At 41.0% G+C, this 14,662-nt stretch overlaps 1 protein-coding gene across 2 annotated transcripts in view; it reads left to right on the plus strand.

The window, feature by feature from the left end:
* STRADA (STE20 related adaptor alpha) overlaps positions 1 to 14,662 on the plus strand; it is a 32,351-nt gene that overhangs the window by 11,309 nt on the left and 6,380 nt on the right. The window contains exons 4-7 of one of the 2 annotated variants that reach the window (XM_044447427.1): positions 2,399 to 2,427; positions 5,629 to 5,731; positions 9,821 to 9,942; positions 14,105 to 14,213. In XM_044447427.1, the coding sequence (XP_044303362.1) occupies positions 2,399 to 2,427; positions 5,629 to 5,731; positions 9,821 to 9,942; positions 14,105 to 14,213 (363 nt within the window). The remainder of the gene's footprint in view (positions 1 to 2,398; positions 2,428 to 5,628; positions 5,732 to 9,820; positions 9,943 to 14,104; positions 14,214 to 14,662) is intronic. The other variant, XM_044447425.1, reaches the window with a different exon arrangement.

Here is a 14,662-nt window from a genome sequence, read left to right on the forward strand (position 1 = left end):
TCTCCATTACCAATCTGTGCTGTTTATGAAAATGTCATTATCATTTCCTTAGAGGGAAACAGAAAAAGCTGTGCTAGAGAGCTTGATAAAATTTAGATAATGCTTTGGAAATAAATATATGTACTAATATACACACACACACATATATATATGGAAAACAATTAATCAGATAATTATAAATAAAATATATTTAAGTTCATTTTAGGTTTAAGTTTAAATTAATTGGCAATTGCCAATTTAAAATATCAATCTAGTAATTCAGAAATAGTAATCACAGGAATAATGAGAAGATATTTAAATAATTTCAATATCAATTAAGAAAAGCCTATTTATAAAATAAGTTTGTTGCATGATATAACATTTTAATATAATAAATACTGTTGGAGCAAGATGAAAGTCAAATAGCCTCATCGAGTAGAAATATCTAAATTTCATGAATTATTCAATTTCAGTATAACACGTTCCAAGTTCCTGAATTTAATGAATTACCCAGCAGAAAATCCTTAACAGCTTTTACCAGTCTTCAAAGTTTCCATATAGGATTTTTTTCCAAGATGAAAACATGCTGTACTGGGCAACCAATGCAACCAAAACCAAGGAAAATAAAGAAAATTATATTATTTTTTCCAGTGCAAACAACTGTGGTTCACAGCCTTACTTGTTAGGCACCATTTAGGTGCAAAAGAGTTGAGTCTGAGTCTAAGCACATCCAGAATTCTTTTATGTATCCTTGAAAGTCTTAGTGTCATTGAGGTGCTGCCTTAGCAGTAGCTCAACTTTCAGTCTAGTAAACATACATCTTATGTAACATACATCTTAATGTCCTGCCCTCCCAGCTCCCAAGTGGATTAAGGGTTAAGGAAACTTTCCCTTCAGGCACAAACCAAAACACTGCTCCCCACTGTGCTCCCTCTGGGACCAGTGCTTTTTAAGTTACTCATAAATGATCTAGAAGTAGGATAACTGGTATCATGGCCAAATTTTGAAAGGACACCAAATTATTCAGGGTGATGAAAATAAAAGCAAATTTTGCATTGCTCCAAAAGGAACTCTCCAGCTTGAGTGAATATGCAACAAAATGGCCAGTATAGGTCAGTGTAAGTTAACTGTAAAGTGATGGGATCTGACCTGGCTGTTTCTAATTAGGAAAGAGCTCTTGTAAATGTAGTGAAAAGTTCATTGAAACAATGAAATGACAACCCATCGTGGGTGAAAAGCTACAGTAGGCTGTTATGTCTTATAGATCCAGACTGCTTACCACAGCATGTCTTGTTTGAGGGCCACAAGCTAACCTGACAACCCATGGGCTTGTTTGAGGAGTTGACCAGCACATGATGAGTATTATCTGCACCCAGGTGCCCATCCTCATTGTGGGTACAGGGAAGTGGCAACTTAGGTGCTTGACAAGTGCCTAAAACATCCTGCTGTTTTTGCTAAGTTTGCCTGGGCTACCACTAGTGATGGCCACCACATCAATGCTCAGGCAGCACAGTGGAGCAACTCTTACTGGCTTCATGAGCCTTGCTGATTATGAGCCCTTTGGCACACACTACAACTTCGCCCTATTTTTCTCCCTCTGTGTGTGTTTAGGAGATTACTTTTCATAATCTCCAAAATGCCCAAGCATCACACTGGAGAGGTTTTTACTGGTTTGTGTCTTTGTGTGCGTGTGCCCCAAATGTGCACAATTTTGTACTTTTTTAACATTTAGTTGGACTTGTGCAATTGCAGGGTATTTACTTACATGGATCTGAAATGGGAAACCTCACCTGGGCAGTGTCCTGGGAGGTACCTAATGGACAATGATGCAGAGAGTTTGCACATAGGGTTGTTTTTTTACCTTGCTTTCCCTGACAGCTGACAAAAGTTGTGTTGTCAAGAGGAGGTGAAGCTGCAAGTGATCTTTGCACATGAAAGAGAATAGCCACACTGAGATCATATACACTTTTTGGCTGGACCTGACTCCTTCACCTTTTCCTCAGCTTCTAGGAGCTTGGGAAAGTAGAAGAATGCAAGCCACCCCTTTTTATGGTAGCATGGGAATCTAAACCAGCCCTGTTAAAATGGGAATTTTGACAGGGTTAACCACAGTGTTTTGACAGGGATGTATGTATATATATATTTCCTGTACAAAAGGAAAAAAATTGAAAGAAAGTCTTGAGTTTTGATAGATTTCCTTCTCTCTCAGCTCATAGAGATATAGGCAGATACACTTTGATAGGAACATAGTGGCATAAAACAAATGACCAATTTTGTCCAGTAGCAGCTGTCAGTCTGGCACCAGTATGATTATTTAGCTTATTTTAAATAACACTCATTAATGAACTGATTTTAGTTATATTCTTAATGGATATCTGTTTAAGAAAACTCAGTTGAATGATTGATTTCTTTACTCCAGAGCAGCCTCTGGGTGACTCTCGGAGAAAAGTAAGTGATTTTTGTAGACTCTGGTTCTGTGGCCTATTGCATGGAGATATGTTCGGTTCCTTGTGGACTCTTTGACTTTTTTCCATTTTACCTTATTTATACATCAAATGTTTTCTGCTTCACATGTGTGTGAACAAGGTTTCACCCTGGAAAAATGGTTTTGGTGTGTGGCATAAGGAACTATTTTAGCCATGTATCTTGGTATTCAAGTGGCAATTACATGATGATTCATTTCAGCCCTTTTTTAGAATGCCCTTTTAAAAGGGAAATTACCAGTGAGATTATTTATCAGCTATTAAGAGGGGGAAAAACACTCCCTCTTTTCTTCAGGTTATGTTCAAAATCAAATCCTAGAGAATTATGACTGGCCAAAGTTAACCTGCAACTGTCTTTTCATACAACTGTCTTTTCAAAACAGACCTTTCATTTCTCTCACAGAAGCTGCATACTTTGTCAGGGCTATAAATTGCCAGTGCCTTTACCCTAAATAATTTGGAGCTCTAATGACTATTCCACAACACCTCAATCAACACTATGGTGGCAGTGTCTCAAGGTGAGACAGCCAACTACCAGCACAACCCTATATATGCCTACCCAGGAGTAACTGAGGGTGCAGTCTTATATTACTTATTCTGTTAAGTCCAATTTCTGAGTAGACGTGCAAAGGATTCCATTGTTAGTCTACAAAATATTCTTTACATTCATACATAAAGAATATTCCTATGCATCAGCAAGATAATAGGCACATGAGATTTTTCCAGCTCTGACCTAAAGGTCTGTTTTGCTGAGAGAAACCTCTCAAAGTGCATGGGAACAGGAGGAAATAGAAGAAAGGCAGTCAAAATAGGGAAGCTGTGACTCATGGAACCAATAGACAGGACAGCCGAAGAAAAGCAGAGAGGACTCAGTGGATTGAGAGACAGGAGTGTTGCAACAAAGAGGTTCACAAGTAAATAAGGCGGAATTGGTTAGCAGCTAAGGCAAGAAAGGGCCTTAGACAGGAGGGATAGGGGAATGCATTTTACAGGTTCTAGCAACAGAAGTATCTACATCCAATTTGCAAGAGGAAGGGATGATTTGGCAAGTCTGAGAAGCTGAGCGAAAAGAAGGCAGGGATTCATGCTGAAGTAAGCAAATGGAGCAGGCAGTGAAATGAAAAGAATCTGAGCATATAAAGGCTAGAAGAACTTTTGTGTCAGAAAAAGTGGAACTGGTAGGAAATCCTATATGGAATCTAGGGATAGAAGAGTTTGTGGCTGCTAGCAGAAAGAGAATGCACCAGTAAGGGAGGATTTGGGGTACCTTGTCTAGGATGATAAAGATGCTAATTAGAGGATGAGGCTGGGGTAGAGGCTCCACATGGATTCTTTTTCTAGCCTTGGCGTTTTCCCAATTGCCTTAGTAAGTGTGCATCTGATTTCTCCAAAAGAGGTTTGGAAAAATATACATCTAGCTAAATGAGTTTCCAAAAAGCCATCTATTTAGAGGCTGGTATATTTCATAAAACAGTAAGTTTGGAATAAGCAGGTTTTTACTATTTCCTAAGTGTTTGCCGTTTACACCAAAAAGATCCAGTGTTGAAACCCTTGGAGGCAGCTGGATTTGATTTTCTTGGAGATGCTTTTTGTGTTCTGTACTTCGCGAGTAGCATTTTTATTTAAGATTTTTACATTTTTATAAAATAGTGCAACTTCAATAGAGTTCTTCTGCATGGGTAGAATTTTTACTGTTTCTTTGTGGAGATTTAGAAAATAGCCCATGACGTGTTGGGATGGGGAGACTGTTATACTCAGTTTGCTGGGAAATTTGTGTTTTGTGTCAAAATAATAGAGTTGCTTTTTTGTGCAGTGCAGAACTTCAGAGATGCTTTATTAATATGACCACTCCTATTTTAAATCATTTTTAATGCAATTCTATTCACAGTTGCCTAAGAGTAAGCCTTATTAAATGCCATAAGACATTTTTTTGGATTCTCCTGTTAGACATATGATTGTCCTTATGCCAAAGCTTGACCTTTTGGTCAGTTTGCTTCCACCCCTTGTATCTGGCTTTCTTTACAGGATCTTTATTTATATTATTGTAGTTCCTTATTTTAAAAGTGTATTTAGTATGTGTTACAGTTTTTGAGAGCAGCAGATTAACTATTGGTACATCTTGCCCAGAATTGTCTGCTTTGGCTAGCATTGGCTTTCCGCCATTTTAGGTAGAAGTATTTCCTTGTCCTAATTCCTAACCTCTTTCCAGCTGGAAATGTTGAAGATTAAGCCTGAGATATTGAGACTTCTTGTACATCTGAAAGAAACACTAAAATTGCACCCAGCTTTGTTGGTTGCACACAAATCCATATCTCAGTACCTAGATTTCAAATGTACGTGTGGAAATTTTGCATTTGAAGATTGAAAATGCGTTGGGTGTAAATTTATGAATAGTATTCTGGTTTAGAGGAGGAATGAAAAAAGCACTCCAACCAAGTATTCTAGATGCATAATCAAAAGAGGTAATAAAGGGGACAATACACAACACGTGGCGAAAGCAATCTTATCCATGTCTACTTGGAAGTAAGTCCCATTGAGTTCAGTGGGGCCTACATTCACAGGATGCAATCTTGTGGCTGTAAGATGCTGTCATAGGAAAGGTCAGAATTTGAATTCCAGCTCCAATCCTGAAAATACATTCCAAGGTCACAGCTGGAACTTCAGCTCAGAGTTCTGTCCTTCCACTTTCATAGACAGCATAGTACTGTCTGTGTCGGCTGCAACTCTGAGGATAGAAGATTAGGAGAGAGGGGTGTTCCAGGGGGTATGGTGGGGAGTGGAGGAGTGAGTCTCCTAAATGGTTTGGAGGACAGGAGGATTGTCAAGGTAATCTTCCCGTCTATGCTCTTCCTGCTTTCCATTGTATATCCATAATCCTCTGAGTTCAGAAGGTTATGGCCAGCCACACTGGATGACATCCTAGGTGACCAAATGCTTTGGAAGAGATGCAGTGAGAAATACAGTAAATCCTTATAGTAAAAAATCAAATTGGCTCCCTGCATCTGTTGAATAGTCTAGAAGTGGTATTTTAGAAAGAATCCTTCTTAACCAGACAAAAGCCACATTTCCCAAATGCATCTGTCAGTCTGATAATATGCAAAACTTTCATGTGGAAAAGCTTCTTTTGTCCTAGTAATTTTCTGTATCTTATTTTTTCCTTTTTCAGACCAATGAAGCAAGCTCAGAATCAATAGCATCTTCCCACAAAAGGGACACCATGAGCAGTTATCTTCCTGACATTAATTGCTATGAATTATTAACCATAATAGGTAATGTTTTCGTTCTGTGAAAAAACTCTATTTATCTTTGCAATGTCCTGATCTCTTTATTTTTCCTCAACTGACTTTGTCTTCTGAATCGAAAAATGAATATTGTCTTTTTGTGTAAATGTTGATTTGTTTAACAATAATAAGATAGCCTGCCATTTTAGTCCACACATGTACTTTAAACCATTAGATGACAAATGAAAAAAATACTTGCTGGGGACACTGGAAAAACTGAGATTCCTCTCTGTGTATTAGGAAGGGGAATAACAAGCCATGAGTGCTCATTGTCATTTTCACTTCTCTTGCCTCAGCTTCAGTACTTGCTTTGATTACCATTTTGCTGAAACTGAAGACAGCTGATTTGTTCTTAGTCAACCAAAAACTGCCCTGGGAGTGTTCTAGTCAAAATGGTTACTGTGGAAAACAGTTCACTCACATCTGTAGAGGTAGTCCTAACTAGTCATTCACATCCGAACATAAAGCCAGATTGGATCAGATCAGGGTCCCTCTAGGCCAGCATTCTGTTTACATACTGGGCAACCTCCTGCCCAGGATCCTTAACAACCTTGTGGAAGTGAATTCCATAGTTTAACTATGTGTCTTGGGAAGGCATGTTTCCTTGAATCTGTTCTGAATTACCTACCAGTCAGCTTCCCAAGATGACCCCAGGTTCTAGTATTCTGGTACATTCTCCACACCATGCTTAATTCTGTACACCTCTATCATGTCTCCCCTTCCTCACCCTTTTTTTAAGCTAAACAGTTTCAACACTTGTCACTTGTTCTCACAGAAGTTGCTCAAACCCCTTGATTATTTTAGTTGCCCTTTTCTGCACTTTTTCCAATTTTCCAATTTATTTTTTAGATGTGGTGACTAGTATTGTACCATATTTCAAGGGTGATCTTACCACAGAATTGTTTGTTTATTTATTAGATTTATATCCCATCTTTTTTTTTTGAAGAATTCAAAGCAGCCTTCCAAATTCTCCTTCCCATCTCAGCTTTATCCCCACAACAACAACCCTGTGATGTAGGTTGGGCTGAGAGTCTGACTGGCTACCTGACTGGCTCCATGGCTGAGTGCGGACTTGAACCCAGATTGCTTGCACCCTGGTCCCATGCTCTACACCACTATACCACACTGGCTCTCTCATAAGGGCAGTATGATAGAATCTCATTGGATATGTATAATTTCTCTTGTTTTCCAAGAAATTGGATAAAAGAATCTGAGTTACAGCAATTAACATTTTTATTTCTTTACATAAGGCACAGTCCTATGATCACTAAATGCTGTCTTACTAGCCATAGGAAAGGTCAGAGTTCCAGCTCTGACCTCAGAGCTTCGACCTTGAAATGCTCTCCTGCCACCCTTACAGCAGTCTGTGACTCTGAGGACAGAAGACCTCAGAGCTGGTGCTGAGTGGTACAGGGGCATTTCAGAAGCCAGCGGGGTGGAGTGAGGGTGCATTGGGATATGATATACTCATATCATGCTCACAGGAAGGTGCAAAATGATTAGATGGCCAGAATCAGCTATCAAACTGTTTTGGAGTGGGGGATAAAGCTAAGGTAACCCTCACCTCCATGCTTGTCTTGTCCTCCACTGGAAGGTTATAGCAACATGACTGAATAATACCCTTAAGTCATTTGCTTAACACTCTGTGTGTGTGTGTGTGTGTGTGTGTGTGTGTGTGTCTGTAAATAATCTCAGGGCAATATGTGTAAAAGGCAAAACACTGCCCATTTTGTGAGGTGGAATAATTTTTACTACTTCCAAATTCTACTTAGTGTATATACATAGAAAAGCTTTGAGGTAATTTAACTTCTTAGGATGGCATCCTTGGTGGCTGCCCATAACCCTCTACATTCATAAGATTCAGGGCATCCAATGGAGGGCAGGAGGAACATGGAGACAAGGATTGCTTCAGCATTCCTATTGCCCTTCAAAATGAGAGAAGCACAAGTCATTTGTTTTATTTTCTTTTTATTGTCTTTTGATTTATCGATTTATTTATTTATTTAAAACTTTTGTATGCCATCCCTTATGTCTTGGCATCTCAGGACGGCTCACAATCCATAAAATTGAAATACAATAAAATCACATATATGAATAACATAATTCAATAAAAAATTACATAAAGGACAAAATCAAAGTGACTGTTCGGCACAATTAAAATATTAATTTTTATAATAGTGATTACATAAAAAGGTTTTGACCTGGCGCCAAAAAGAATATAAATTCGCTGCCAGGCTCCCCTCTTCAGGGAGCACATTCCATAATCTGGGTGCCACCACAGAGAAGGCCCTGCTCTGGGTAGTTGTTCTTTTTATCTCCTTTAAAGAGGGCTCCTGGAGCAAAGCCTCTTCTGCAGATCTTAAGAGGCGTGAGGGCATGTAAGGGAAGAGGTGCTCCTTCAGGTATCTGGTCCCAAGCCGTTCAGGGCTTTACAGGTTAAAACCAGCACCCTGAATTGGGCCCGGACTTCAACTGGAAGCCAGTGTAGCTGGTAGAGGACTGGCATTATGTGAGAATAATGACCGGTCCCCATCAGCAACCTGGCAGCTTTGTTCTGTACCAGCTGAAGTATCTGAACCGTCTTCAAGGGCAGCCCCACATAGAGTGCATTACAATAATCCAACTAGGAGGTTACCAGAGCATGAATCTCCGTTGCTAGGCTGTGCTTGTCCAGGTAAGGGCGCAGCTGGTGGATCAGCCGAAGCTGTAGGAAAGCACTCCTTGCCACCCTCACCACCTGGGATTCCAGTGATGGCTCTGGGTCAAGGAGCACTCCCAAGCTGCAGACCCTGTCCTTTAGAGGGAGTGCTTCCCCGTCCAGGACAAGGTCAAAGTCACTTACCTGAAACCGCAATCCGCCCACCAACAGGACTTCTGTCTTATCTGGATTGAGGCTCAGTTTATTGGCCCTCATCCAGCCCATTACCTTGGCCAGGCACTGGTTCAGCACAGCCTCCTCACCTGGAGTAGATGTAAACGAGAGGTAGAGCTGGGTGTCATCAGCATACTGGTGACACCGCAGCCCAAACCTAGTGACCTCTCCCAGTGGTTTCATGTAGATGTTAAAAAGCATGGGAGACAAAATAGAGCCCTGTGGAACTCCGTGGCACAACTGCCATGGTGTAGAGCAATAGTCCCCCAGCACCACCTTCTGGAGTTGGCCAGCCAGGTAGGATAGGAGCAGAACCACTGCCAAGCAGAGCCTCCTACTCCTAACCTGGCCAGCCTATCCAGAAGGATACCATGGTTGATGGTACCGAAAGCTGCTGAGAGGTCCAGGAGAACCAACAGGGACGCACTCCCCTATCCCTCTCCCTGCACAGGTCATTGTACAGGGCGACCAAAACAGATTCAGTGCCATAACCTGGTCTGAAACCGGACTGAAATGGATCCAGATAATCTGTTTCATCCAAGAGTGCCTGGAGTTGTCCCATCACCACCCACTCTAACACCTTGCCCAGAAATGGGATGTTGGCCACCGGTCTAAAATTGGTGGCCACCTCTGGGTCCAGGGATGTCTTCTGCAGGATAGGCTGTATCACCACCTCCTTCAAGGGGGTAGGGACCTGGCCCTCTCTCAGTGAGGTGTTGACAACCTCCCGGACCCAGGGACCAATCCTGTAACTGGCTTCTTTAAGTAGCCAAGAGGGGCAAGGGTCCAGGAGACAGGTGGTGGGACATACCATTCCAAGCACCTTGTCCACATCATCAGGCTGCAATAACTGAAACTCATTCAATAATGATGGACCAGATGGCGCTCTGGACACCTCCTGTACTGGATTCAAATCAACTTTGCTTTATGATACTCGAAGATGGCACAAAAACAAAACATAATTAGTATATAAATGAGACTCTGGCTATAAAAAGAAGTAAATAAAGATTTTAAATCTTTACAGTCTATACAGTTTTAAAATATAGATGAAGAAGAAGAGTGGTCATCCCTAAATTCTGCCTTAATGAAGATTTCAAAATTGGACAAGAGAAAGCAATAATGTTTTTCTCAGAAGTTTTTTGTCGCCTACCAGTTAAGACTATGTTGAACCTGTTTGTGTGATTACTTTACCTCTATCTTTTCAGGAAGGGGATTTGAAGATCTAATGACTGTGAATTTGGCACGATATAAACCGACAGGAGAGTTTGTCACTGTCCGGAGGATCAATTTAGAGACCTGCACCAATGAGATGGTGGCATTTTTGCAGGTAGATTTAATAGTCTTGTGCAGAGTTAGTTTGGTTTGGCCATCCTGGAGATACTCAATCTGGTTGGATTAGGACTACTGTGTGACAAATTTCTGACATTCCCCTGCAATTCTGTATAGCTGAGGTCAGGCAAAGCCTGAACCAACAAGCCATTGTGAGTCTCATCATGTCTTATTCGACAGTGGCTGAATATAGAATCAGAGAAATGATCAAGCCAGTCAGACAATACATTACCTCCTGTGTTTCCTCAGAAGTACTTTCACAACATCTTCCATGGTGGAACTGCTGTTAGAGTTACCTGGATTTTGCACCAGGAACCTGGTACCCTATTACTTGAGTCCTTCCAGTGGAATCATAGGCACATTCACTCAGAAGGTAATACTACTGAATTCGGTGCAGCTTTCTTCCTGGGCACTGTGCTTAGGATGACATCTTCAATCTTAGAAATGGTTCTTGTGAGCTTTGTGGAAGTGGACCGACCCCTTAGTTGCTATTAGGGAAATAGTCATTCTTCCAATGAAACCATAGGGGCTAAGCAAGTGTTCTCTGTGCATCACACATATAGGCTGTGCATGCATGTGTGGAGCCTGTTTGGGAAGAATCCAAAGCTAATTATTTGGCAGGAATCCCTCCCTTGGGCATGCCTTGGCATGAGGGTGGGCCCGCCTGATCCTCAGTTCTTCAACTGCCATCATGAGTACATCAGGAAGTTCCTCTTCTGCTCCTTGTAGCTGCACACTTACCTTTTCTTGTGTGCGTCCTTTCCTTTCTGACTAAGATCTTTACCCTCTTTTCAGACTCTTATTTCTCTTTTTTCCTCATCCTAAAAAAGGCTAAAAAAGATATATCTGTTTATTTGTCCCAATTTTTCCTCTTCTTCCTTACATCTCGTGCTCCCTCCCCTTTGCCTTGCCTTCCCAACCCCACAGCAGCACTCAAAGCTCCATTTAGAAATTGCTTGAGTTGTGGTAGCACACTGCCTCCAGCTGACAGATACTCGCTTCGTCTCTTCTGCCTGGGAGAGAGCCACGTGCTACCACTGTCAGACCTTCACCAAGCGAGCAAACACTGGGCTGACTGCCTGACAGTACAACTCTGGAGTAGAGCCCTCCGTGGGACTGGCTCCTGCCAAATGCCAGAGTAGTCATCAACAGTGAGCCCCCCAAAGTCATTTTCAGCACCCTCCACCATGGGGGCATGTCCCTCTTCAGCTGCTCCCCCATCTGTTCCCTCCTTTTCTGCTGATTAACCACATCCTCACAAGCTTGATAACAGATGAAGCCAAAAGGTTCCTAATCACAGCTTGGTGGGCAAGACAAGTACAGTTACACTGCTTCTCAATCTAGCAGGAGGAAATTTCCCCCATTTCCCATTGATTCTGAACTTGCTGTTTTGGAACAGAAGGCTGCTCTGACACCCAGACGGCAATATGCTTTAGTTGAGCTGTAGAGAATCCATTCGTAACACACCAGTTGAATTTGCATCATGCTCTCCAAGAAATTCTCCTTGCTGCTTGGAAACCAGCCCTCTTATGCTCACAAGTGGACTGTCTTTTCCTCCATTTCATCTGATGCTAAGGTGGATCCTGTTTGGTGCTCTGTATTGGCCATGTTCCACTGTTTGTCCTCTCTTTCTTTGACAAAGGCCTCAGCTATGCTTCTCTATACATTTGCTTGGCAGCAATCTCAGCTATCTTGGAACCAAGCCTACACACTGGTTTCAAGCAGATGGGTTTTTCATATTGGCCAGTTCTTCCTATGGGTGTGAACCATTTCACCCCGTTTCACTCACTGTTGACCTGGTGGAGTTTGCCACTAGTTCTTCGGGCCCTAACACTGAAGTCTTTCAAACCACTTGCAACAGTGGATCATTGATTCCTTTGAAATGTGGTGTTTCTCATCATTCTTACATCCAGCTTGCAGGTCTAACAAACTGTGTGTACTCATAATGTATGCCCTGTACTTTGACTTCCATAAAGACAAGGTTGTCCTTACATAGCCTTTCTACCAAAGATCATCTCTAATTTTCATTTGATTCAGGACATTATTTTCTCTGTTTTCTTTGCCTCCCCCACCTCACCAGCTCACCATTCCTTTGGCATCAGTAATGCTTTAACATTCTACAAGTCTTGAATGAAGGCTTCTCAAAAAACTCCCAGCCTCTTTTTATGTTATTGGGAGAAACAGAAAGGGTTTCCTTCTCACTGGGTGATATTTTGGGTTGAGTTGTCCGGACCATCAAATTAGTCTATTATTTGTCTGTTCTGGAACATTCAGGAGCGTATTCAACACAAGGAGTTGCTACTTCCACTATATTGTTGCATCAAAGCTGTTTACATTTATCCAGCATTGTAGACTGGACATATAATCCTGAAGTGACTGCTCTTTCAGCCTTGCAGTCCTTTCTTCTTCCTGCAGTGATGCCCATTTTCTAGCAAGTCAGCCAGCTTATTACTTGCCCACATGTGTAATGCACATATACAATGAAGAAGAAAAGTGGGTTGCTTACTTAGAACAGTAGTTCTTCAAGTGACTGTCTGTGCATTCACACAATGCACCTGCTGTTCCCATTTCAGTATTGATCTCCACTTCAATGATTGACTGAAACCAGTCTTTCTGTTTATTAGCATCAGTGCCTGTATTGATTTTGTTACCCAATCACTTCCTTGGTTTCCAAGCCATAATCAGGGGCCTCAGGGAACTGAGGAAATAAAGTGGGAAACTGTTAAGGACATGCATCATTGGATGGTGTACTCAGCTTGAGTAACTTCCTCAATGAAGCTTCACAAAGGCCCAGAACTCAAATGTGTGAATGCACGGATGATTGCCCAAACAACAGCAGCTAGCAGTCTGCCTTCTTAGGTTGCAGTGCATTGGTCTGGTAATACAGTAATGCATCTGAGTTTTCATTTTTCATTTGTTATTAGAAGTTACTGAAAGTGATACTCCTTTAATAACATCTAAATAATGACAACAATAAATATTGTCTGGGTTTGCACAAACCAGTGCTTGATTGTGACTAGTGGATTTCCACATTGTGCAGACTTGGAAAGGTTCCCAAAGAGTGGCTTACTTTCCCCCAACAATCCTCCGTCAGAACCCATGGCTTGTTTTAGAGTTTATTGAATCTATGATGGTTTTTTGTGTTGTCTGAACCTAGGTGCCCAACCCCATCATGAGTTGCAGGAAGCAGTGAATGAGTTGCTTGTCAAGAACCTCTTGCCAAGGTCACCTGGGCCACTTGCACTTAAAGCCACACCATCACGTACCCAAGCAGCAGTTTGGAGTTACCATCATTGGCTTGCTGTTCCCTGCTCTGATTATGATCTCCAAAGTGACCACCAGTGACAGCCCCTCCAAAGTGCCCAAACTGTCATTGGTCCATCTTTTTTTCTTTTTGCATCAGAAATGTGGACAGATGTTTTCACTGATTTTTGTTGCTGATATTTTGGAGTTGTGCAAGCATACATCGCTGCCTGCCCGAAATGCAAAGCCTTGCTGGTCAATGCCTCGGTAAGTGCCTGGTGTCAAAGCAGGCAACGTCCATGGACATTGACAAAGCCTGGCTCCAAATACATTACTTTACTTTTACTTGACAGCTGTCAAACAGCAAACTGTCAAGCAAAACTGTGAGAAGATGGTTTAAGAGGTTTAAACAATGAATTGCATTAAACAATTTAAAACAATATATTAATTCAGAATTAAAATGGCTCTGTCAAATGTTTCCCTTCCACATATTTCATGATATTGGTTTTCAATGCTAGATTTAATAAATTTCAAGTCTTCCACCACATTATTTTATTTAATTTTGCATAATTTTAATTAGGTATATGTCTTGGTTAACCTCTTTTCAAACTGTTTCTTTCCTACTAAAAATCTGAGGCAATACATTCAATTATAAGCAAAATGCTATTTTCTTGCTTGTTTGTTTTGAATTGATCTTGCTATAGGGTGGTGGTGCTTTTTATTACTGTATTTTTATTTTTAATTGTGCCACTCTTTGTGTGCTGAATTGGAAAAATAAATTGTTGTCTTTTATTGAGTGAGACTGTGAAACCATGTCAGTTTGCAAGTGGCTTTACTTCTTAAGTATCCATAGCTTTGGAAGTTTACTTGTGCTCATTTGCTAAGAATCAACTGCTGTGTTGTCATTTTGTTTTCAGGGTGAGCTTCATGTTTCAAAATTCTTCAGCCATCCCAACCTCGTGCCCTATAAAGCAGCCTTCACAACTGACAACGAACTGTGGGTTGTTACATCTTTCATGGCCTATGGTAGGTATGGTGTAGGTCTTCCTCTGTTATTAGAAAGGTCCTTTTTATGTGTCCGTGATGAAACCTCTAATGCAAGGGTGTATTTGTGATGTTGGCAACATCAGAAAAAATGGGAGGTGGGGAAAGAGGGGGCAAAGCAAATTTCTGGATGGGAAATATGTGTCCTGCTTTTTCAATTGGAGAGAGAAATAATGGTATATTTCACATTAATGGTTACCTCCTAAACATATTTTATTTGAAATCACGCTTATAGATTTTGAGGAAGTTAATGTAGGTGATATAAATTCTGTTTTTATCTAACAACCAACCATCTTTAAATTGTAGTAATAAAAATAAGGAAAAGAACTTCCAAACAAGCTAGAATTCTTACACAGTGGTGCCTTGTACTTCAAAATCTATTTGTTTCAGGAGGCCATTTGAACTCTGAGTTGTTCAAAGTCTGAATCAAT

The sequence above is a fragment of the Varanus komodoensis genome, unplaced genomic scaffold (assembly GCF_004798865.1).
Source record: "Varanus komodoensis strain SLA01 unplaced genomic scaffold, ASM479886v1 scaffold51, whole genome shotgun sequence".
In the NCBI taxonomy this organism is placed as follows: Eukaryota; Metazoa; Chordata; class Lepidosauria; order Squamata; family Varanidae; genus Varanus; species Varanus komodoensis.